The sequence below is a fragment of the Aphelocoma coerulescens genome (genome assembly GCF_041296385.1).
Source record: "Aphelocoma coerulescens isolate FSJ_1873_10779 chromosome Z unlocalized genomic scaffold, UR_Acoe_1.0 ChrZ, whole genome shotgun sequence".
NCBI lineage: Eukaryota > Metazoa > Chordata > Aves > Passeriformes > Corvidae > Aphelocoma > Aphelocoma coerulescens.
Window position 1 is genome coordinate 22,729,326 of NW_027184085.1, and position 26,463 is coordinate 22,755,788.

General features: G+C 37.9%; 1 protein-coding gene across 1 annotated transcript in view; it reads left to right on the forward strand.

Annotated features, from left to right (window-relative positions):
* The first annotated feature begins 34 nt into the window (after positions 1–34).
* DMGDH (dimethylglycine dehydrogenase) overlaps positions 35–26,463 on the forward strand; it is a 40,792-nt gene continuing 14,363 nt past the window's right edge. Inside the window, exons 1-11 of the mRNA XM_069001067.1 lie at positions 35–366; positions 2,240–2,405; positions 8,672–8,770; positions 10,039–10,203; positions 10,668–10,872; positions 17,223–17,471; positions 18,646–18,844; positions 22,135–22,304; positions 22,469–22,622; positions 23,496–23,661; positions 26,141–26,271. Coding sequence (XP_068857168.1) covers positions 266–366; positions 2,240–2,405; positions 8,672–8,770; positions 10,039–10,203; positions 10,668–10,872; positions 17,223–17,471; positions 18,646–18,844; positions 22,135–22,304; positions 22,469–22,622; positions 23,496–23,661; positions 26,141–26,271 — 1,805 coding nt within the window. The 5' untranslated portion in view covers positions 35–265. The remainder of the gene's footprint in view (positions 367–2,239; positions 2,406–8,671; positions 8,771–10,038; positions 10,204–10,667; positions 10,873–17,222; positions 17,472–18,645; positions 18,845–22,134; positions 22,305–22,468; positions 22,623–23,495; positions 23,662–26,140; positions 26,272–26,463) is intronic.

Genomic DNA, 26,463 nt, shown 5'->3' on the forward strand with positions numbered 1-26,463 from the left:
CCCGGTCCCTGACCCCGCGGGGCGCATCGGCTCGGCCGGGGGTGCCCCGCGCCCTGCCGCCGCCCCCGCGCCGCTCGAGGTCCGGAGGCGGCCGGTTGCCCCCCGGGCTGCCCCCCCGGCTGCTCCCTGCGCCAAGGGGCGGTCCGGCGCCCTCCTCCGGGAGGGCCGGGCTCGGCGGCGCAGGGACGGGAGGGGACGGGACGGGACAGGACGCGGCGGAGAGCGGCGCGGAGCTAGCGCTCTGCATCCCTGCTGCGTGTTTAGGATGAGCGCGGTGCTGCGGGGAGCCCTGCGGCGGCTGCGGCCCCCGCGCCGGCCCGGGCCCCTCGGCGCGGCTGCCCTGCGGCCCCTCGGTGCCCAGGGGCGGTGAGTGCGGGCCGGGCCGGGCGGGGGACGCGGGCAGAGGGGCTGGTCGCGGTCGCAGCCCTCCGCGCGTGGCTCCGCGCCGCCCGAAGGCGCGGCCCCCGTGCTGCTGCTGTCGGGGATGCGCAGAAAAGGCGGTGGTGAGGGGAGGCCAGCTCCGGCTCCCGGCCTGCGGCGGTCCACCATCGGCCGGCCGGACCACCTGTGGCCAGGAGGTGCCTCCCTGCTCCTTGCATCGTTACGCCAAAGCCAGAACTAGCCCGGGGTGCACTGCTGACCTGGTGTAGAGAGGTCCCTTCTGTTGTTTTCTGGGCCATACCGATGAGCAAATAATGACCGGTTTTAACTGGCATCAACATCTGGGTGAACTGTGTAGTTCACTGGTGCACCCCAGATTCTTGCCAGACTCCTGGGCAAGGGTTTGAAAAAGGCTGAAAGGCAGGTGAGGAGATATCAAATCCACAGCAAAAAGAAGAATGAGGAAAGTCTTTATGCTTGACCTTGATTACCACGTGCCTCAAAATTCAGTAGAGGAGCTGGAGTAAGTGTTACACATCTGGCTGTTAAACAGCTTACTGTTAACTTCAAAAATTAATAAGTAATCAGAAAAAAGAATGTGTGCAAGTATGTGGTGTACTAAAGACAGAAAACCTATGGTGTCCTGTGCTCCCATTTATTTTACTTTCTATTTTTCACCACGTAGTATATAAGTATGGTGCATATTCCTCCTGCAGTTGCATTTAAAATGTCATAAGATCTCCATTCATGAGACATAAAACTAGTAGCTTTTATTTCCGAGTGGAAGAGGTGGAAGACTAGTTATACATTAGAAAGTCTGTTGCCAGAAAAGTTGAAAATGTACAAGGAGACGAGAGATAAATTGAGTATTGATTAACTGTCGTGAAGGGAAAGATACTGTGGTTTCACAGTAGTCAGTACTGCTACTGTAATAGTATGTCCTACCTTGTATCACATTAAAAAAAATTACTTTTTAAAAATTTTTGATAAATTTCCACATGTAGCTTGCTGCTTGACTGTCTGTGGATGAGGCAGTAGAGAGGAGGATCAGCTGACTTGAAGGAGAATAGGGCTGCCTATGGCAGCAGTTCTGGTTTATGCTGGCCTAAAGTAGTTGTGAAAGTACAGCGTGGCGTAGCAGGTGTGAGCCATTGACAAAAACGTGTTTCTATAATGTTTTGTGTTAAGCAAAGTAGGACATGTCAGCTCTGGGATTGACTTAGTTGTTTAGACCGTGGTGCAAGTAGCACCAAGGTTGTTAATTCAATCTCTGAATGGGCCATTCAGTTAAAAGATGGACTCAATGATCATTGTGGGTACCTTCCAACTCAGAATATTCTGTGAGTCTGTGAACATGACAAAATAGACAGAACATGAAAGTAAGTACCAAGCTTCATTCTTCATGAATATGTACGCTGATGCAGTCTACTAACACCGGGTTTAGAAATTTATTAAGAAGCCTTACTGAATAGACTTTTTTAAAGACTTTTTGTTGCACATACTACACAGCACTTCGGAAAAGTCAGGTTTTGACACTGTCATTTTAGGAATCAGCTTCTTTTTGAGAAATAGGGTCTACGTATAAAGGTGTATTGGATAAATAATATTTAAAGTTGCAAGTGGAAGCAAACTTGTTCTGTTGTTGTTTTCTTCTTTTTATTACTATTGTTTACCTATATGACCCTCAAAGAGCATATACTTTAAAAGTGGGTATGAGTGAACAGGTTAGGTTTTAAGCCAGGTGTGTAAACTCACAAGCAGAAACCCACTTGTATTATGGTTGAAGCAGTAAACAAAAGAGATGGGAAAAAGTGCAATTGCCTTTTTGTAACTGTCTGTAATATTATTTCTTTTTCAGTAAAGAAACCTCATCTCCTTCCTTAGGGAAAGACAGAGCAGACACAGTGATCATCGGAGGTGGTTGTGTTGGTGTGAGTCTAGCCTATCACTTGGCTAAAGCTGGCTTGAAGGATGTTGTTCTGCTAGAAAAATCTGAGCTCACTGCTGGATCTACCTGGCATGCAGTAAGAAATGTTTTGTTCATCTCTCAAATTAACAGCAGTTTGTGTATATAATGGTGGTGGAAATTTCAGTACTTTTTTTATTCCCGGCTTTCTTTCCTCCTGGCATTACATAAAATCTTGGAGGAACAAAGGTAACAAATGTACACTGTGAGTTTCTTAAGCCTGAATATTTGTCTGCATTCTAAGGAAAAGAACTAAAAAGACATGCATGTAATAATGTCAGGGTAGCAGCACCTCCTTTAATAATGTTAAGCACATGGTCATAGTGGTGCACAATATGCATTTATGTAATTATGTATTTTCTTAATCTATATCTGGAGTAGATAATGTAACAAAAATAAATAAAGCTTGCCACAATAATACAATAATAGATGCTTTTTCCATTCATTTCCAGCTATTCTTAACTGAAATTGGGAGGTCGTTATCCATGTGTATAGTGACACAAAAGAGCAGAGACCCAGCAGTTTGATGTCTCTTGATCTACTCTGTTAATACAATAGAATATTTTTGCAATACTCTACCTGTCAGGGACAAATTAAGGAAGATGACTCAGATGTATTATATTTTATTTGTATTCTCATACTTCTCCCAGAGGAGGAAGTCTGAAGTCTGAAATGCTTCATCTTAGTGTAGATGTTTTGTGTGTTGGGGGCTTTTTGAGGGAACAATAGTAAAAATGAAATTAAAAAAAATCACTGCCTGCAGTGTATAAGTCATATACTTCATTTTACTTGCTTCTCAATAAACAAAGCAAAAGAAAACATGCTGTATATAGTAAGAAGAAGCAACATTCAGTAATTGCATATCTTTTAGACAGTCATACAACAGGCCAGCAAACAGAGCAACACCATGCAAAGTCAGGCATCTTGTATTGAATCATAACTACAAAATACTCAAAGAGTACTTTGACGTAAGTACAGGAGTGAGGCACAGACTGAATTGTATTTAAATGCATACACAAAACAATATGTTTGTAAAAAACAATAAAAAAATCCCCTAGTTGAGTAAGGAACCAGAATCATGAATGGGGTGTTGTTACTGAACATTTCCTTTGTTCTTGTTGTTACACTTGCTCACCCTAACTTACTGCTCATAACAGTGTTAAAGCAACCTTGCCTTCAGTACTTTTGCCCACACTTCTTAGTGAGTGCAGCATTGGAGCCCTGAGTGAGACTCAGTTTCAAAGGTAAGGAGGGACCTGGAACTCAGCAGAGAAAATGGCTGCACTACCACAGTTGAGAGGGCTGCCTCATGACACCTGTTAGAACAGAATTTGATGCGATTAACATAGCAAGACACCTAGTCATGGGCTATGTTAAAATGGATAACTTCATGGTATACTGTCTCTTTTCATTGAACTCAGTATTAGAGGACTTCATCTGAAGATGAAAAAGATGATAATTCTGTTTCAGATAATTAGAAAGATCAAAACTGTGACCATCAGTCACAGTTACATATATCCTGTTATACCAGATACTGTGTTTTTCTCACAGTGATACAGTACCAGATACAGATGACAATTACACATACTGTTAAGACGTGAAGCATGTAGCACATTGTCTGCAGCCACAATGCTGAAAGTCTAGTTCAGATGTTGCTGCACTATACCACATTTTACCTCTTTCACCGTCCAGGAAGTCCTGCCAGATCTCAGGATCATGTTTCAGATAGATCATATTCCTGCTGTTGTTGCTGCGAAAACTTTCTTTCACTTCTCAGGTCTGAGATAAATTTGGCTGAGTTTCATGTGTGCTATTAAAACAGCACAACAAGTATCCACATTTTTATGTTACCAGTTATGAAAAGGTATAGCAGAGCAAGTTATTTTATGTTATATTACACTTTTTCTTGCAACATGCAATTGATTTTGCTGCTGACAGTAAAGCACAGCACAAGACAAATAATGACTTGTTACAATTTGGTCAAACTTGCAAGAAGAATTCAGTATATAACAGTGTTGATAATATTTTCCTCCAGAAAGCTAATTTAATAATGGCATTGGTATAAAATCTGACACTGATTGAAATAGAACAAAACTGATACATAAGCATTTTAACATTTAAAAATTTCAACTATAAAAATGCTTTAAAGCATTTATGTCAATTCTCATAGCAAAGTGGCCATTCTTTAAATTATTTTTCCAGATCATGTTTACCTACAATAACAAAATCTCTTAAAAAAAAATAGTAAAGCCTAGAGAAAATCTCTTCAACTGCAAGAATGGTTCACTTTGAAATTCAGGAAAACAGATGTGTAGACACACTGGGAAGCCAGCTGGGCCAGAGTGAGTTCATGACTGAGTTCCAGAAAAAAACACGGTATACTGGAGATAGAGTGGGAAAAAGCTGAAAATGGGGCAATTTAGAAAAGTTACCTGAGCATGTGAAGGGGATGTTAGGAAAGCCAAAGCTATATTTAAGATTTGTAAGGAAAATTAGGCAACAAGAACTGCTTCTACTGCCACATTAATAGTAAAAGACTGAAAAATGAAAATAAGTAACTGTTGCTGAATGAGGTGAGTAATTCAGTCAGAGTGTACGCTACTAAGGCCTCAGTGCCTTCTTGACTCAGTTTTCTCTGACAGGGTTTCTCAGGCCTCAGAGTTAAAGGAGAAGAGTAACTACTGGCAGTGGATGAGGACCAAACCAGGGATTACTGGAGTAATTTGGCACGTGCACATACATTGGACCAGATAGGCTGCATCCAAAAATGCTGCTGATTCATCGCAAGGCTGCAGATGTATCACATTTGAAAGATTGTTGAAACTGGTGGAGGTGCCAAAGATTTTGAGAAGGGCATATGTATGACTCTAAAAAGCCAAAGGACTGAGCGGAGGAGCTAAAGGCCAGCTACCCATGGTTCAGTTCTTCAGAAAATCATGGAATGAGTCCCAGGTCCATAAAGGAGAAAAAATGTGATTTGGAACAGTCACGATAAATTTGCCAAGAATAAATCACGTCAGATCAAATCTGATTGCTGTCTATTATGAAATCATTGAATTCTTAGACAAAGGGAGATCAATGGATGTCACTTACCTAGATTTCAGCAAGACTTTAGACACCCTCTCCTATACTATCCATGTACTTACCTGAAGATGTTATGGTCTGTATGGCTGGACAACTAGAAAGTTAAAAGACTTTTTGCATGGCTGGGCTTAGAGGGTGCTGATGAATGGGTCATACTCTAAGCAAAGCCTGGAAATAAGTGGTGTGTTACAGGAATCTGTCCTGGGACCCATCCTGTTTAATATCTTTATCAGTAATTTGGAGTAGGTGATGAAGTACATGCTCATCCAAGTTTAAAGTTTACACCAAATTGACAGGAGTAGTCAATGCATTCAAGGGCATGGCGGCCATGCTGAGGGACCTAGGCAGGCTGAAAGGATGAACGGGCAGTTTTATGGAATTTAACAAGGCCAAATGCAAAGTTCCATACTTAGCTAGGAAAGTAGAGCAGCCTCTGTCTTGGAAGACTCTCAGAGGCCAGGCTGGAAAAAATTTTGAGCAATGCGGTCTAATCTTGTAGCTGCCCCTGCTTTGCATATGAAATTTAAGAGAGATCTCCTGAGGACCCATTCAATCTTTTTGTTTCATTATAATTATAATTATTTTATTATTTTAATTTTTATATCGTGAAATCAGGTTATAGTTGTCTCCCAGCTGCACTCTTGAAATCAGAAACATTTGTTATCTCAACCCAAAAGGCATCAAATGCTTTTAAAATTCTTTTCTTCACTTAAAAGTGCAAGAGATTGAAGTATTTGTTTAATACTTGCAATTAAATACTCTTTAATATATATGGGCTTGTAACTAAATTGCAAGTGATTTGTGGCTCATTTAGTTCAAAATGACTACACTAATAGTGACCACTAAAATGGAATTTCCTTACATCTGGGAGATACATTACTACATTTAGAAGAATAACAGAAGGCCAGAAAATGTTTACATTACATAAATAAAAGAATACAGTAAAAGCAATATGAGGTAACAAGGCTTGCAGGTAGAAGTAAATTAATTACTCTTAGGCATTGTACATGGCTAAAGAAATTTAGATATTTCAAGGCTTATTTATTTCTTCATTCTGTACAGACTGAAAACAGTCCCTTAGAATGTATTTTTTGAGAAACAAACAAGTTTTAGCTAAAAATTCTTCAGTGAAACAGCCCTGGGGTTTAGTCTAAGGTAAGTAAAATAAATGTGTTCACAATGTGAAGGCACACATATCAAATGAGATAAAAATCACATTTAGTCAAATATCTGGTCTTCAGCTGTGTCCTGTATGATGCTAATGATCCCATATGATAATAAGAAAAGAGCAAGGAATATTTTTTCCAGACTATTAATTTAGCCCAGGGACTTCCTGAAAACAACATGCCTGCTTTGTGCTTGATGGGGCCCTTACTATGTATGAATCTCCCTCCTACAGGTTTGTGTGATCACTTCTTAAAATAAGACTGTTGAGGTAATGAACGTTGCCAAACATACTTAGAGTCAAATTTGTGAATAGAATATAGTTAGAACTGGAAAATACGATACTGACAAATGATTAATTTAACACTCTTTTCCATTGGATTATCTGGGCATTCAGTAATCTAGTGCACTATGATATTGTAGATAAATTGAGATATCAGAAAGATAAAATTCGTAAGAACAAAGGTAGGAACAGCTTTCAACACCATTGCTAGCATCAAGACATACAATCAGTAATGCCAGACAGTAATGACCCTTTTGCTACGAAGATACTGAGTACCTGTCATGTCATTGAATATGATCTATGTTTTTTGATTGAAATAGTATCTTAGTGTAAGCTGTTTGCTAAGGACAATTTGAAGCTAACTTTCTGAAGAAAAAGATACTGTCTTAGACGTGAATCTGCACAAAGAAAGATGGGACAGAAGAGGTCATGTTTTAAAAGAATGAGGATGTGTGACCTAATTAATGCCATATATATTAATATAGTTATAGAGAATTGTAACATTTAATAGCTTCCTAGCACAGTCAAATTAGTTGGAATTAAAATATGTCTTTAAAGACCACTAAATCTTGCTTTTGTTATTCATATGTTTGCAGGTATTCCACTAGATTTAAAAGTTAAATCCTCAAAACATGTAACACAGAACAGAGCTGATGCATTAAAATTAAGAGTATTTAATGTTTATACATACTGGGCAACTTAGAAGGAAACAACCGAAACTCTGCAATGTGTGTCACTTTTTACCTATGAATTTCCTGATGTATTTTTTTTTCAGAATGGCAGTGAACTCAAAAGGTGGACTCCAGTGTCCAGCTCCCATAATGGAAGCAGCCTTAATCCATGAATAAGATCTATTTTAGTTAGTACAAAATGCACGATGTGTATAAAATATTTAAATCTGTGCAGTTATCTTGAACACCTATGGTAATTTTACATTCCTGCTGTCTCACTTGAAGAAGGGTTTTAGTGAGTTGACAAGTTCAGGACATACAAAGACTTAGGCTTAACTTCAGTAACGCACTTTAATTCTGTTTTTTTAAGGACTAAATGTCTACAATTATGAATGTCATTAGGTTGGTGCAGCCATCTCTATTGTAGGCAGGTGAATAATTTTCTTAAATATTGAAGAGGCTGTAATAACTTCTTGATTTTACCTTTGCATGAATCTGAAAGAACTTGACAGATTTCTGAAGTCAAACCTAGTAAAGTGATGCACAAAATATATACAATAGTTTCTTAAACTACTTCTAAAATGCAACAATTGCTCTTTAACTGACACATGAGACAACTGTTGGGAATAGAAGAATATCATCTTCCCCTGCCCCCTGCTGCATACACTCCAGGAATGCAATAACTCTTGTGAAGATCTGGTCTTTCTGAAGGTTTGGTTTCTTTCCCATCCCCATTTGTAAGAAGGAAAAGACCATACTACAGGACATTTAGAGTTAGTAATTTGATTTAGTTGATCAGAAATGAAGTTTGCATGTCTTTCAAAACATTTGAAGCTGTAAACTGTATAATTCAAGGAAGAAAGGGAATTATAGGAGAGAACAACTGCAACAGTATCATGGGTGGGCAAATTTGATGAGAAAAGACAGATGGAAAAACACCTGTGCAAAAACCAAAAATGGCATAAGTAGGGAAAGGACTTTATTTTTATTTTTGTAGCAGTTGGCTCTATCCACGTGTTGTTTTTCTTTATGGTATCTTGGCAGTTCCTTTTTAAACGAGTCTTGGAAGGCAGGAAAGAACACTGCATTTCTAATCTATGTTGTTCCTATTTCTTATCTGAGGCTGGTTTAACTACTTATTTTCATCCTGGAATAAACCTGAAGAAAATCCATGCTTACAGCATCAAACTCTATGAGAAGCTGGAAGAAGAGACTGGACAGGTAATCCCCTTAACCTTTGAAGTGTTAATTCAGAGCAATACCAACTGCAGTAATAGTCTTACAAAAAAGTGTAGTTGATGAGGGTGTGAAGTAGGAGTATGTACCTTTTTATTGAACTACATTCTTCTGCATGCCTAGTCACTACATATTGTAGATGGTTTTCCAGATCCCTCTACAATTTAGGAAAATGGTGCTCATAAAACATCTCAAGACACAGCAGAGGGTCTGCAACTTTAACTTGATAAAGGAGCTAAAATAGCATCAGAAACCTGGAATGAATGGATTGATTATGATACATTCCTGCCTTAAATATGTCCGCTTAAAAATTCATGTGGTATGATGCTGTCTGTACTTGAGAAGATTGCTGCAATTCTTCCAGTCCCTTTCAGAGATGTATTTTTATTTAGTGACTTAAGGAATGGATATGCGGAGAAACACAGGAGTCATCTTTTTCATCTGGCATCTCGCAGCCATGTAGATTTAATTTACTAAACTTGTGCTTGCTTTGGATAGCAGCAGAAATTGAATTAACCTCACTGTACTAGTCTACAAATTTTATTTTTTTTTAAATATTTGTCATATATATGTATGACAGATATTTTTTGTATTTGTCATAAAATGCTTTTTTCTTCTTTCTGCTACTCAGCTAGATAAGGTGCCACATCAGATTATCATTGAGTTCCAGTAAAAGACTTATTCAGCCCTATTATTGTCCTGTGAGGTAACATAGAAAGGTGAAGAAAAGTAAGCATTCAGTGTCCAGCTCTACAAGGGTATTTTAATTTATTAAAAAGACAAAAAAGGCGAGTGGTATTTCATTGTGTTTATAAAGGCACTTAGTTAAATATATTCAGCAACATGTCAATAGGAAATTATGCAGATGATAGATTTTAAAATAAAGTATATTATATATACTTATTTTTGAGATGTGTCTGATTCTGGTTTTGAAAGTGTGTGAGTGCAAATATCAAATATTAATTAGTTGTTAGTAAAAATGAATGTATCATGGCATTCAATAGATGCTTCTTGCAACTGTTTTGAAGATAGTCTGCATTAACTTAGGAAGTTAATTTGGTAACTTCTTGAAAATTTATTTTCTCTAGGAGTCTATATCTAAGGCCTGTTTCTTCAAGGACCCCTAGCTTACTTGCATTTTTTTCAGTGATGTTAGTGGAAAAATTCCTGTAGAGTTCCCTTAGCACAGGAAAATACATATATGGCAATCAGTAAAGGTTCTTTCAGTAATTTGCTGTTTCTCTTCGATTTAGCCTGTGGGGTTTCATCAGCCTGGCAGTATCAGAATTGCTTCAACCCCTACTAGGGTGGATGAATTCAAATACCAAATGACTCGTGCTGGTTGGCACCCAACAGAGCAATATCTAATCACGCCTGAGAAAGTGCAAGAGCTATTTCCCTTATTGAACATGGATAAGGTAAAGAATCCAGTTTTATGAAATGTAACTTTCATTGCAATTAAGTATTAGTCTATCAGATATATACATGGATGATCTCCTTTCTTTATACAAATTGTACAACAGATTCTTGTTTTTCAATGAAAAACAGATGTATCATAGCCTAAAGACAGAATCTTGTGAATTTTTAGTGCAAACTGTATGTTAGAATACATACTATTATTTACTATGTCTATAATACTATAATATTAAAGCATTGCAACCTTTGCATGGGAGATCTGAGCAAAGAGATGGGAGATCAAATTTTACTTGCATAGGCCATTGTTAAGTCGGGTAGAGGTTGATATCATATATTTTGAAAATTTTTTTTGACTTCTTAAAGTTTACTGTATTCAAGGAAGAAAGAAAGAAAGTGTTTTTTAAAAATCAATCTAATTTTGGTAAATTTTACTTTCTTTCATTTGGGGTATTTTACCTCCACTTAGGTTTTAGCTGGCCTGTATAACCCTGGAGATGGTCACATTGATCCGTATTCTCTAACTATGGCCTTGGCTGCAGGAGCCAGAAAATACGGTGCTCAATTAAATTATCCTGTCCAAGTAACTAATCTGAACTCCCGATCAGATGGGACATGGGAAGTTGAAACTCCACTTGGAATAATTCAAGCAAAGAGAATTGTGAATACTGCAGGTAGGATTTAATATAAGCATTTGAATGCTTTTCAGATTTACGAACTAGCTGACACAAAGCACCTCTACTGAATTGTGTGGGCTACATATATAAGGAATATATATGTTTTTGAACATTCACTTGGTTTGTGATTTGCACATATTTCTTCACAGTATGGTGAAAATATAGCTCTTATATTAATTGCCCTTGAATGGGCTTTAAAAATATTTACTATGATTTGTCTCCAGCAGATAGTAATCAGACTGCCTTGTTAGATTTTAGTAGTAAGAGACCTTGATTGGTCTACAGTAAGTTGTGTAGAAGAGAATCTACTGTCTAGAGTCACGGAATCATAGAATATCCTGAGTTGGAAAAGACCCACAAGGATCATTGAGTCCAACAGGATATCCCCAAGAGTCACACTATGTGCCTGAGAGCATTGTTCAAATGCTTTTTGAACTGTGGCAGGCTTGGTGCTGAGACCACTTCCCTGGGGAGCCTGTTCCGGTGTGCAATATGTGAACAGTCCATGCAGTCCTCTAAAATGTAATGAAACATACCTAGGAAGGGAGATGGAATGTACGAATGAAGTAGAAATATCTTCATTGTTTCTTTGAAGAAACTGAGGATTTGACCTTGCCTATCTTACTGTTATCTTTGTCTAAGATTTAGCTCTATCCACATATCCTTGAAACTGAAGATTTTTTGTTGTCCTTTGAGTCATATTTTAAACACATGCTTGGCTTAACATTTTTTGTGTGTAATAAGAATTGCCTAACTCAAAGGACTTGTATTTACATATGCGAATGTTATTCTTCATGTTAAAGAAACCAAACAGATGTTTCTGCTTCAAAGGACTTTTGGTCAAGTGTCCTTTGGATCTGTGTTTATTTTTCTAAGCAACTTAATAGGTCTAAAAACCTGTATTCAATCTAAACTTATTCACTTATTTTTATGCTTCTTTGTACGAGTATAGAAAAATATATTACTGGTGAAATGATTGGTAGGTCTTCTATGAAGCATGCTTACTGCTTCCTAGTTGAAGATTTTCTGTTTTCAATTACTTGAAAACATGTTGAATATTTACCATATAGATTAAAGTTTTGCTGACTCTCCTCAAAATGGATCATGTCTGCATTTTTAGGGCATTAGTCCTGCATACCTCCCATCGCAGTGAATAATCAGGCTTCAGTGGCAGGCTGTGATGTCTCAAGTTGACTTTCTCCCTCAGATGGGACAAGTGAACTGAGAGCAAGAATATGTCTTTATAATTCTTTTCTGTATATTTGCGGTGGAACACAAAAAAAAATAAAAGCACCTATTTCTAGTGCAAGGCAGATCAAATGAAGAAGTTAAGTGAGACAGGGATTCTTCTTGTTGGTGGGAAGAATACCGTGACTGACAATTGGAATTATGAGGGAATTGGACTGGAAGGGGAATAGGCTGGGAGAGCAAAATGCGTTGGAAAGATTTCTGGAGGTGTTTAGGAGCCCTGGCAGCAAGTGGAATAGTTACATGCTACAGGACTGGCTGAATGAGGAAGCTCAAACCGGAGGGAATGGCAGCAGTGGGGATAACACCTAGGACATAGTGGGAAGGTGTCTGATATGTTTCATTAAGAAAACTGGAGCTAGGAGCTTTTCAGACAAAATGATTAGTAAGGATACTCAAGGAATAACTATTCTCACATACTCATGTATGTGAAACTGAGTGGAAAATGGAGCTGTTTAAGCATGAAAGACTGGTGTAATATGTAATAGCAAGGGAGGGGTAGATGGGAGTGGATCTGAAGGAAGAGAAGGCTGCTGGGGCAGAACTTGATAAATGAGGGAGACTGAGTAGCACATGGTGACAAAATAGCTAAAGAAGGATATAAGGACTGGAATAAGAGTAGAGTTGGAGATAGCAGAAAAAAAAGAGAAATTGAGAGAGAGTGGGATAAAATGGCTGGATTCTCAGGGGATGTGCTTTACAGGTCTTTCTTTCAGAGTCTGGATATAGACAGCCCTGTGTTAAATCATTCCAGGCTTTCAGTAGAGACCTACTGGAAAACCCATTGAAAAGTGCACTTTCTTATTATATGCCTTCCATACATAGTTGAGTTGATCACCTGCTATTGCTATATGCCTCACTAAAATAACAAGGATCTGAGGCTCTAAGCTCGCTCACATACTGAATTTTGGAGAGAAAGAGGAGTTTAGTATGCTTTTTAGAAGGCAATCCACCACATAAATAGGGAAACCAAATTAAAAAATTTATATAGATCACAAAATCAGGCACTTGGAAAATGAGAGGTGTCAATGTTTGATTGCCTTTGGACTGCCAGTTAATAGCTTTCAGGCTTGAATTATGGAACAGCATTCAATTACAAAATCACAAGCTCTCTTACAAATATGATCCTTATGTCATTTGTTACACAGTGTGGATATATTGGTCTGGAAGTGATCCAAGATTATGAAATGGAAAGGCAGCTCTCTTGGCAATCAGACTTATTTAGGCCACAAACTTCTAGACACTCATTATTTCTAACTATTGGCTCTGCATCATATTGATGAAGTATCACAGACATAGTAATTTTCTTACATTTTTGTAGTGTAGTTATCTTTCTTTGGCTAATATATCAAGTTGATATTAGGCAGGGTGTTCTGGTAAATGCTTTTCAGAACTTATTTGCAAATACTAGAATGCACCCTTGTGAGCTTCTCATAATTTTTTTTATTATTTAATAAGTTATTAAATCAACAATATATTTACATAATTCTCCTGTGTAGTTAACTGTTCAGCAAAATGAATATTTGAAGCACATACTGCTTAACATTCAAGCTAATGATGTAAAATCAATACTGTATAACACATCTCTTATAAATGTTTTCTCAGATAACATTCATTCTTTTTCTCAGCCTTGCCTCATTCCACTACAGATCATGACTTGTATAATTTTAGGCTCATGTTGCAGAGAAAAATACATCAGAAGGTTCTTTACATTCCCTCTCCTGCTCCCTGCCTCACCCTGCAACTGACATCTGCTGCAGAACTGGAACAAACTAGTTTCAACCAATCTTTAGCTGTTGCTTATGTGAGATTTCCATTTTAGAAGAAAGCAGATGCCTAATAAATAATCCCTGTCATGAAGTAACTATGCTGAGCCTGCTGAAATTATTTGCAGCCTATTTAAAATGGAATGTTTGATTAAAGCCTGCAAAAATAGTGAATTTGGTTTATATATTGGATGTACATAAGTATGTATTTTCAGACATGTACGAGCTGTATATACAACCATTTATATATAAGTAGTGGTAGAAGATTGTCTTTTTCAAAACCAAGAAATAGTCAGATTACATACTTCAGCAGATATGCTAAGTAATACTAACACGAAATAGTTCAGCATCAGATGTTTGCAGTGTCTACAATTTAATCTTCTCAAATATCCTAGAGATATAATGTATGCCTTCATTTATCTCAACTATGTCTGAGAGGACTTGACATCTGCTTCCAATTAGGATTTTGTTTCAGAAAATGTATTCTTCCTTTTGCCATTTTATTTTCAAAAACCTTAAACAAAGAAACTGTAATATTTTTCTTTTAGTATATGTCGCCTCTTGATATTTAAGCAATTAAAAAAGCAATTATTCTAAGTGTGACTTTTTTTAGACGTACAGTACTGGAGATTTTATTTTAAACAAACTTAAACTATTTGTCTCTTACTTAAAAACATTTTAAAATTATCTGTGTTTGTAATGTTATACTGCAAATCTAATTGCTAAGAAATTTCTTCTTATTAAGAAAGAAATAAAGCTAAGTTTCAAAGACCTAATTTTCTGCTACTTCACCTTTTCCTCTCCACTGTGGATCATTAGCTGACCTTACCTTAAAATAGTTTTATTCATAGGTGACATGGAGATGCCTAAATCAAAAGAAGTTCTCTAAAGACTTTTAGCCACGTGTGTTGTGTGTAATGAAGGAAACCCTTGCATAAGTGCTAGAAATGCTGATTCATTCAATTGTTTTCATTGTCTTCTGTATAGGAGAATATAAGTCATGTTTCAGTAGCTTTAAAGAATGTTTTTGATCACTCACTCTATATGATTATGGCATGATCATCCCTCTACCAATTTAACTGGCATAACAAGTGTTCTGGCAATTAGTCTTGTCCAAATGGTGAGGTGTCATAAAGAAGCAAAATGGTAACTGCAACAGGTGCTGGTTTCTAGCATTGACTGGACAGGGGCTTTTAGCTGAACAGATCTCTTGAAGGTGATACTGGATTTCCTCTGCTGCTTTGCCTTAGCTGGCTGTCAGTAATTGTTAAATGAGCCACCACAGAAAACATTTTCCTTGGAAAAACTGTGGATGTTAGACCCTGAGGCTGGTTTGTAATGTAAGAGACTGACAGCCATCCTGGCATGGGGGAATGGCACGGGGCCAGTGCAGCCCAATTCAACTTTCCTAATTGTCCTGGCTTTACGCCATGCCAGAGGTGAGAGGATGTATTCCCCAGCCAGCTGCTCCCCATAGGACAGGGAGCCAAGCAGGGTAACTGCAGCTGGGGTCAGCCTGCAGTCCAGGCCTCCAGATGGACTTGCCGAGATGAGGCACAGCCAGATCTGTAGTGATGAAGCCTAAGGCCAAGCCAGGAATGTGACCACAGTCAGGAACAGGCCTGGTGACGGTAACTGAGGTCAAATGGTGACCAGTAATCAACAGGCAGACTGTAGAGTTGAGACTGAGCTGAGGTCAAACTGAGAAGTAGTCCACGAATCAAGGTCTGGATCAATGTATTCCATGGCCAGGCAAAGGCATGGTTGGGACAGAGCTGTAAACAGGCACACGATCAAACCAGCTCAGACAGGTTCTAAAGGACCTGAGCTGACCTGGAATGGGACTCCTGTGCCCACGGGGAGGGGTGGAAGTCCCAGCTGAAGCTATTCAGGATCATTTATGCCTCTTGGTGCCCCCAGGGCACTGAGAAACTTTGACCAGGTCTTGGTGAGTATGTAATTGAAGAGAGAGGTAAGAGAATTTGGTTAAGACAAGTAAGCAGCAAAAAGAAAGAAAAGTTGCACATTAGGCTTGGCAGCATGAAGTGTATGTCCCAGGAGAAGGGACAGCTGTGTTAGGTAGAAAATCTTGCTGAAGATATTTTGTCTTAAGCAGTTTGGAGTCAGCTGTTTACACAGGAACCAGGCTGACCTGCCTTCTTTTGCTTGACGTCATATGGCACATAGCCTTTTACTTGTAAAGCCCTGCTACCTCTTCTTTGTCTTTCATTTTGTCTTCCTCCAACCCTCACTACCAGACTCCCCTGAAAATCTTATTTCATTGGATTTTCCCCTTTCACTCCCACACTTGAGACATCTGCTTCTTGATCTAAAAGTCAGGAGAGTGGGCCTGAGGGATATTCAAAGCATCTTAGAGCAGCTGCCATTCCAGCCAGTTGTACCTGTCTGATTCCCAAGTCTGTTATGTTCCAGCCTCACAGCAGATGTAAGCCATGATGCAGAGCCCAAACCAGTGTTTGGCAGTTAAGTGGCTTCCACTCTGTTCTTTCTGACACAGGTGCCTCACTAAGTGAATGTGCCTCACCAGCTTAACCTTAATAGAGGAGAATTAGGTCTTCCCTAACTTCTGTCTCATGGTAGGCATGAAGGATCTTGAGCCAGTTTCAGAGGCAGGGAAATTGTTGCTTGCATTTTCTGGTCACACTCTGTATCAGAACTTCTAATTGGACAGCTATGGGAGAGCACACTTGACTATTCACCAATACAAACATAATAATGAATTGATTGCTGTGTGAGAAACATAATTAATGCAAGTCACATGATGCATGTGAAAGAGGAGAGAAACTCCAATTCTTGAGGTCAGCTGCCTGAAAAGTACTGCCTTAGTCTGTTGGGGTGTTAGGACTTGACTACTGTCTTGGTAAAGCAAACTAGTTCATTTGGTTGAGAGTAAGAGGCTTGGTTAACACTTATGATTTGAATTAATTTATTCTGTTTTTTAAGTGTCTCTAACTTTGCTAGGAGTACCTTGCAGACCTACTTTGTTGAAATAAGCCATGGGGTTTGTGGAACTGTTAATTAAATTATCTTCTGAACTTTTAGAAGCCTAATTTATAATTTACCAATCATATTTTTTAATATGTGTATACTATAATAATATATAGTAGTATAATTAGGGAAAAAGGACATGGAATTATGGAGGGAAAAATATACTAGATAATATGAAAGGTAAAGTGAAAATTAGAAGTATGGAGAAAAAACTTGTCGTACATAAAAGCACAATGTTTACTGGAAATACTTTACTGATATTTTCCATTCACTGAAATTAGAGCTTGAATATTTTTATTTTGGTTTTGTTTTCTTCTTCTCTAGGCTTCTGGGCCCGTGACATAGGCAAGATGATTGGCCTGCAGCACCCTCTCATACCTGTTCATCATCAGTATGTTGTGACATCAACTATCCCTGAAGTGAAAGCCCTAAAAACAGAATTGCCCGTGATTCGTGACTTAGAAGGGTCATATTACCTAAGGCAAGAAAGGGATGGTCTTTTATTTGGTCCATATGAAAGTGAGGAGAAGATGAAACTGCAGGAGTCATGGGTAACAAATGGAGTCCCACCAGGTGATTAAGAACATTACATCTTTAAACATAACAAGCACTAGCACACATTTAAATGTGCAGAAATCCCAGGCTGTCATGCTGCCTTATGTGATGAAAAATACAAAATATTTGCAGCGCATGATTGTAGTGCAAAAACTTTTTCAAAGGATAGTTGTAACTCTGATGATAAAAGATAATAGAAATGCAAATGTAACATAAGAAAAGCCTACTACAATGTAGTTTTAGCCTACTTCCTGAAGTGATGTTGAGTGTTGTGATTAGAGGCAGTCACCAAATCTGTGATATATAGCCTTTTTTGCCTGAACAGAGATTTTTCTAAGTTACAATTCTCTCCAGCATGCTGACAGGGGCTCTTTATTGTTACCCCAGAGATAATGTGGTTGTCAAATAGGAACAGCAAAGGAATATCTTAGAAAAAATGCTGTGCTTGGATATAAGTGCAACAGAGCTGTAGATATATATACCCTATGTATACCCTAACTATGTCATACAGCTGCTTGCGCAAAAACGTTAGAAATTGTTGTGTTATATCCAGGCTCCAGCTTTCCATTCACTTCCAGAGAGAAAGTTATACTAAGTCGTTAGTGTTGCTGTTATTAAAAAACACAACATTTCCTAAGGTAGGGCAGTTAACGTGGTTCAGTTTTGGATAGCCCTGTCACAGTTTCCTGAACTTACTGTCTCCAGTAGCATCAAGTGCCTCTACAGAATAATCAGAATGTTCAACCATGCTTAAAGCCCAGACTGAGGGGTGAAATATACCCAGAAATTCATATGATTTCATGGAAATCATAAGCAGATACAGGAAGTAATCTTTTTTCCCCTCGTCAAATTATTGGCATATTCAAAAAAATAAGTGGGCCTTATTAATGTAGAAGAAAGTTTCTATGTGTCTTCACTTCCTTTCTACTTCATTGTTGAATTGTCATGACCTTAGGGTTAAACAAATATGTATAAAGGATAGTATAATTGCAGTGACAAATAAACTTGATCCTGCAGGTAACTAGGGTTTTATGCACACCATTTTTCCTTTGTAGGATGGCAAAGGCTTGAACATATGCACTGATTATTCCCATAAAACTTTTATATATAGAGAGATACCATAACTGTATTGAAAATGTATGTGTTCTCTGTGTAAGTAAGTATATATAATAAGAGTCAAATATTTGTGCAGGTTTTGGAAAAGAACTCTTTGAGTCTGATTTAGACAGAATAATGGAGCATATTGAGGCTGCTATGGAAATGGTCCCCATTTTGAGAAAAGCGGACATCGTAAACACAATTGCAGGTCCTATCACCTATTCTCCAGACATTCTTCCTATGGTGGGACCACATCAGGGTGTCAGAAATTACTGGGTAGCTATTGGTTTTGGGTGAGTAAATTCTTTGCAACAACTTTTGTCTGTCATATTGTTAAAATGGTAGTCAGCTCAAGCTTTGTGCATTTTTATGGGCTTGGGAGTTGTTTTGCACATATATTTTGTTAAATGTAATTGGAACTAGTCTTAATAACCACAACCTGTATCATGTAAGCTCATCCTTCTCCCTTACTTCACTAGTCTCAGTAATTTTTTGTTTCCTCCTTTAATCTGGAGGCCAATATCTGTGACATTTTATGAAGCAACAAGAAATGGTAGTACTTTGTACTGTCTGTGCAGCAACTTAAAGTCACAAAAGTACTGAGTTTGAAAGTATACTTTCCAGTTAATTTTACTTCTTGCTTTGAATTACACTGTATTTAACAGTTGTTTGTTGCATGTAAAACTGGTTTCACTGAAGTGGGACAAAAATGAATATGCAATATAGAGTTTTGTGTGAAGACCTGAAAGTGTATCTAATAGAAGACATTCCAGCATAGCATGTGACTGACTGCTCTAGGGATACAAATCCAGTGTATCTGACTGTTGAAAGTAGAGCTGAAAAATTACATTGCAGAGTATCGGAGGAAAGCAAGTAAAGAGGGCAGTGCAACAATAGAAATAACTGGTTTACTGATGTCGTTCTCCCACCTGGTATGGTGTTTTTCTTGAACGTGATTTACATCGTATTTATTATGGCTACACTGGAGTCAGTGGTGAAACACCCACATCTCTTTAATTGTCTTAGTTTGACCATTGATTCAGGATGGATAGAATGAACCAAATACAATTCCAAGCACATGTTATTGAACACATTCTGTTTACATTGTTTTTCCAATTGCCTAATTTGCTGTTCAAAATCCAGCTCAGCTCTTTCCAGTTTTCTTTCATTCCAAACCAAACAAACCCTCAGATCATAAGATAAGGCAGTATCACTAACGTGCTTTCTGAGGCCCTCAAAATAAAAAAGCTTGGTAATTTTGCAATGATTCGTTGTGAAAGGTATTCACCTTTGCTGCTTGGATTTGAAAAAAAATAATGTTATCTTTCAGTAACATTTGCAGAACTTATAGTTACAAAAGTGGTTTGCCTAGACCTTGTTCACCAAAAAGACTGTTTAAGTTCGTTGCTCTGTGGCTAGACTTTGGAGCATGTTTTTCTTTGTTGGTGTCAGTGGGAGCAGAATCAAATTCCATGTATAAAAAAACTGAAGACTAGTGTTACATGTTTAATTTTCTTTAAACAACTTGTTCCAGGAGTTTGATTAATCTCAAAATGTTTAGACACGGGTCACAATTATATGGCTGTCATTGGATTACTTTGTCTGCTTTTCAGGGACTTTTGACTCTCTGTTCTATGCTTCTGGGTCACTGCAGTGTTTCTACCAGTGTTGTAATTTTTTGTGTGCATTAGCAAATCCTTATCTCACAGTCAACTAGGAGGGACATTGTGACAGAGGACTTAGTGCTTTTAGATTAGAGGATTTTTATTATCTAAAATTAGCAGCTTGCTAGGCATTTTAACATGCAAAGCAGTTAAGTATAGTTAGCAGAGCTTGTAGTGCTATTTATTATTAAGGTTGCTCAATGCTTCCCATTTTTAGTTACTTACAGCTTGAAAATATTAACAAGAGTAGTCTAGGATTTTATTCAGAAAAGTTTAATTCAAAGCAGTGAAACCATTCCATAACCCAGGACGAAGACTCCAGGAAAGGGACCACAGTGTGCCAAAACTCAGATGTCCTAGGAATAGGAATGGAATGACTTGAAAGTGGGTAAGAAGCAACAACTCATAAGTAAGATGCAAGAATGTGACAGGGACAATGGGAAGTTAATCTGTCAGGGATTGAAAGGAGAGAAGAAAAACTGGAGAAAAACAGTACATGTTCATTAAGGGAATTTTCTCTACATCATAAAAAGGCTGAGATTCCTACACTGTACCACTCTTTACAGCTACTTGTAATATCCTATCCCTGAAAAATGTATTTCATTCTTGTGCAGCAGAATTGCAGTGGTTGTATTTGCACAATCAGCTCCCTCTTATCAGAGGTAAAGAGGGATTTGGGCACCTTGTGTAATGTAAAATCTTTGATAATGTAGGCCCAGCTAAGAGCACCAAAATCAATGGGTTGCTCAGTCAGTGCTGCAAAACTCTGCAGAATGCAGAGACCTCTCAGTCCAGTAGCAGTGCTGTACCTGTAGTAGCTGGGCAGCCTCCCCTGCACTCTCTTGCTCCTGGGGTTACCCTGTCATCAGCTCAGCAGTCCTCAGCTGAAGCTAGAAGTCCTCTTTGTGTTTGGTTTGTCATTACTCACCATCACGCAGCGATCTCTTTGCTGTTCTTTGCTTTTGGCTGCAGTGAAGGGCGCAGGCAGACTTGAACTGGCTAAGATTTCTTCTGGAGCTGTACTTGAAGGCATCATAAGCTTTCATGGTACCAAAACTTATACCCATGAATAACTAAAAGTTGCTTAATTGAGTTAACACCAGCAACAGCTAACTCTTCTGTAGTGGCAGTTTACAAATACTCATCCTTCCTGCATCCACTGCACTGACAGAAGTTTACGCTGAGTCTGAAGATTTGTGCTGAACTGCACTGTAGGGGCTGTAGCTGGCAGAATTATTTCATGTACTCAATTTTTTATGTTTCTATTTTATTTAGATAAATAATTAAATAATGGATAAGATACCCTGTCAAAGGAATATCATTGATATTATGGATTCATTCTTCTTATGCATATGCATTAGAATTGATTACTTCTTTTTTTTTTTTTTTTCTTGGTGAGGTCCTTGCCTATTTTAACTGAAGAAATAGAATTCAGATTGCAAAGTTGATGACCAGGAATTTAAGTTGGTTTTAGCTTCATTATTCTGCATGAGTGTGTATGGTTTAATTGCTGCATGTTAATCTAAACTTGATTTGAGACAACTGTTTCTTCAAGGATTTTTCTGTTGTGCTCATGGGAGCATTTCACAAACAACTAAGAATTAATTTTCACATCTCCTAGATGGAATCATAGATGTATCAAAAAAGTTTTAAATCATTTGGTATTAATGATTATTTGTCATTAAACTGCAACTGCTGTACATTACCAATGACATTCTGCTGCTGATAGTGGAGATGTAGAAATATCCACTAATACAGTATTTAATCTTTGAAAATAAGACAAAACAGAGCAAATTAAAAAAAAAGGCGGGACAAATTTAAAATACTTTGGGGTCCATGTTAGTAGTATATGTTAGTACTGATTTTAAAAAGCAAAACATGAAAGACTTGTCAGTGCAGGATTTTTTCCTGTCTTTAAGGTATGGCATTATACATGCTGGTGGTATAGGAAAGTACCTCAGTGACTGGATCCTTGAGGGGGAACCCCCATTTGACCTGATAGAAGTAGATCCAAACCGCTATGGAAAGTGGACCACTACAGAATACACAGCAGCCAAAGCAAGAGAATCTTATGGCTTTAATAACATTGGTAAGAAGATACATTTTTAAATACATTTATGTCCTGAAGATGAATTGCAGCAAAGCCTGTATCTAGATTTCTCTGTTTATAGATGTGTTTTCTATCTTGGATGATGATCTTAGTATGCCATAGCTTTTGGTGATTTTTGGTTTGGTTTTTTTTTCTGACTCTAGTTGGTTACCCTAAAGAAGAAAGATTTGCTGGGAGACCAACAGAGAGAACCAGTGGGCTGTACGATTTGCTAAAGTCAAAATGTTCAATGGGATTTCATGCAGGATGGGAGCAACCTCATTGGTTCTACAAACCTGGAGATGAGACTGGATACAAGTAAATGAAAGACTACTTTTTTTTCTCCCCTGAAAAATTTGCATGATAGCAACAGGCAGGCAATTTAAATTAAATGAGAAGCATGCATTTATCATTAATTTCAGGAACAGGTATCTATTAGATTGATCTTCCATTCTTGCTTTTTCCATTGTTTAGAATACATTTTATTCTGATAATGCAGACATTTCAAAACACACATGAAGGTATCTTGTAACTGTTCTAGGTTTGAGATACCAGGAAGCAACCTAGCTCAAGGAAGAGCTTGGAAAACAACTTGTTCATTATAAACATGTGTTTTTCTCCATCTCTTACTATTTGACCAGCAGCACAGTATAATATTTTTGTGAAAAAGTTCATTCTTCTCTGTGTAAGTGTCTGGTGAGGAGGAGCCCTATCTTTTGGTATTTTTTCCCTTCTTTATGTCTGCCCACCCTGCCTGCATCAGGGAGTTTCCAGCAAATAAATATTTTCTATGGGGATATTGGAGCCTAATCTAAATGAGGCTCATAAAGGAATAAAGAGACACATTTTTCTGTTCAGAAATAAAGCCTTTGAGACCTTAAACTTATATAAATGATTCATCAACAAAGTATGCTTAAATTTACTCATGACAGACTTATTCTAACACTTGAACAGTTCGGTTTATTATACAAAGTGGCTGATATAATATCAACCCATATCTTTCTGTGTTGTTAAAGAATTTTAATTATTAAGCTGTGTTAGACTAAGGAAAATATTGGGTAAGGTACCTACAATTAGAAAGTCTATCTCTTTTGGATGATTATTAAACTGAAAAAACTGAAGACTACATTTTGCTGAAAAGAGCACAAAATTTCTAAATTGTGTTTTATGTGTCTAAATGCTCTGTTTCAGACCCAGTTTTCGGCGCACAAATTGGTTTGACCCTGTGGGTCGTGAATATAAACAGGTTATGGAAAAAGTTGGTGTGATTGACCTGTCACCATTTGGCAAGTTTAAAGTAAAAGGCACAGATTCTGTTAAGCTACTTGATCATCTATTTGCAAATGTTGTTCCAAAGGTAAATGGGACAGTGGTAACTGTTGTAATCTAGAACTCAGGCAAGCTCTGTTTCAGATATGGAAAATGAAGCATAGTATTATTCCCGTATATCTCAGATACCAAATACACAGATCCTTTGGAGAAGTTTCTGTGTCAGACGTATTGCACTCCATTAAGAGCACACAAGTGGAGTTTATACTAGGGTACTACCTAGTACCTAGTAGTAGTTTATACACAGAAGTACCTTTTGGCAGAGATCATTGAATCAGAATGGATGAGGTTCAAAGGGACCTCTGGATATCATCTCGTCCAACCCGCTGTTGGACAAGCATCACATGGAGCTCATTGCTAGGAGTTTGTTCAGATTGCTTTTGAGTTAACTGGGCAACTGGTTCCTATGCTTAGCCACTTTATAGTAAAAAAATGTTTCCTTATGTTCAGACAACCTCCTGTGTTTCAAATCTTTTCCTAAAAAGTGCAAGTGAATCTTACATGGAATTTTTTTACAGTAGAATAGCTTGGCAGCTGCCTGCCTCAATTGTGGCAGCTCGAGCAGCAGAGCAGAACAGTGGAAGGGGCTCTGACCATAGTTGAATGAATTCCCAGGGGAGCAGCTATGTTGGTTTTTTTAAATGCAACCCATTGTTTTCCTCCACTCATACTGACTCTGCTTTACAGCTGGCTGCCTGGTGCAGGCAGGGTTGCAAATATTCAGGAGATTCTGCTTTCACCTCACATGTATCGTTTCTTCACAAGGTGACTGTTCATAGATCCTCAGAGTATGATCCTGTTCTCAAAAATGGCATACCATGACAAACTACCCTGGGTTTCTAATTCTTGGTCTTAAAGTTTTGGTAGGGCTCCATGAGTCCTTTTTATTTCCTGCTTTGTCAACCACTCTTCTGTAGTGTCTAACTTTAGAGATACACCTCCAGCAAGTAGATTATTCCTTTCTGAAGTGACCCTGCGGTTTCAGGATGACTTGGGGTTGGTCATTTCAGCACAGAATTTCTCTAAGTACTTGCAGTAGGTGATGGTTTTTGTTGCTTCAGACACCAAAGAAAGAAAACATAGGGAAACAACAAGTACACTGAGACTGTAGTTTTGAAGATAGAGAAGCTCTTCTGAAAGGTTAAAGTCAACTGAATGGGGAGGCACAAGATTGATATCCTAGGAGAAAGAAGAACTTGAATTGCCACGTAGTCATTTTTTACTGTATTAATTTTGTGATAACAATATGAATTGAAAGTTTGTCTTCAGTCTAGCTTGGGGTAGAGGCAGAGTAACTGCGTCATCAGTGGACATGGATAACACTTGCTGAATATATTTATGTGGTACAGGAAAATCAAGATTAAATAAGAAATTACTAGAACAGCCAAGTGCTTTCTATGGAGTTTAATCAGCTATGGTAAGGGAAAGTTAGGGGGAAAAGCAGAAGGTACAGTTTATGAGTTCACTTAAAAATCCAGCCTTCATAACCGTTGTTTAAGCTGCCTGATTTTTAGTACCATCATTCTTGCCTCCATCATAGAACAATCCAGCGGAGTTACCAGAGATATACTTGTATTGCAGCTGGACTGAGTGTGACCAGCATCAGATCCTGAAAATTCAACTATATGCCTGTAATATGCCAGTAACTATGGCATAATTAATTAATGTAGTAAGACCTGAAAAATAATCTTAATATCAGAAATATTTTTCAGGTCTCTGTTCATTGTAAGGAATCTGGCCACTGACAGGGTTATTGACAAGGTTCTGTGAAAGTAAAATGAAATAAAAGAGACTGAATTCTGCATCTGAAACCAGGCCAGCACAACAGCCATGGCACATTCATATTTCTGTTTCTATGGATGATATATGTATGGACGTGTGTGTGTTTTATTGTCACTGCTAAGTAACTGTTACCTGAAATTTTGTTTCTAGGGATTTTTGTCTCTGATTCAAATGTGGAGAGATACAGATTCGTAGTCAGCAACTACAAAAAATAGAAAAGCATAGAAAATCAGGGCCACAAAAGCATAAGCCAGCTCAGTATTTCTCTCTTTATAGTAAGGAGAAAAGCGTATTTTATTCTCTTGGGACCTGAAAACCTTATTCACAGGATGGAAAAAGAATATTCATGTCAATTACATGGAGAATTTTTTATTTAGATGAAGGAAACAAACTAAAGTTGATTGAATTTGAATTGAAAATGCATTCTGAAAACAAATGTAGCTTAAGACTGCCTTGTGTAATGCATAATTAAGAAATATTTATAAAGGTCTTGATTTATCTTATTTTTAAAATTTCCATTTTTTCTATAAAGGAAGAAGTGAAGTTCCTACTCTAAAGCTTAAGATTGGCCAGCTGTGTATCTCTCCACTCCTATTCTGGCATAGCAGAGCAAACATTAAAAAATTGTTTTTTCAAATAAAGAAAAATAACCGTGTATTTAATGATGTTTAAGAATTCAAGGGTTTTATTTTGCATTCTTAATAATCACAAATTTTACTCTGTAGGTGGGTTCCACAAATATAAGCCATATGTTAACACCAAGAGGAAAAGTTTATGCTGAGCTAACCGTGTCTCAACTGTATCCTGGAGAATTCATGCTTGTAACTGGGTCAGGGTCAGAACTGCATGATCTGAGGTTAGTGTATTTTTTAATGCAGTAAGTACATAGTGCTATACAGTCACATTAGTACAGAAACATTTTTACTAAGTTCCAAATTCTCAATTATTACTCAACAACTTTTTCAGAAAGTTCACGAGAATTCTACTTCTTTATTGATTTTAGTTTCTTAGAAAGTTGGTTGACTTGAATTCCGAAGTATAAGCAGTT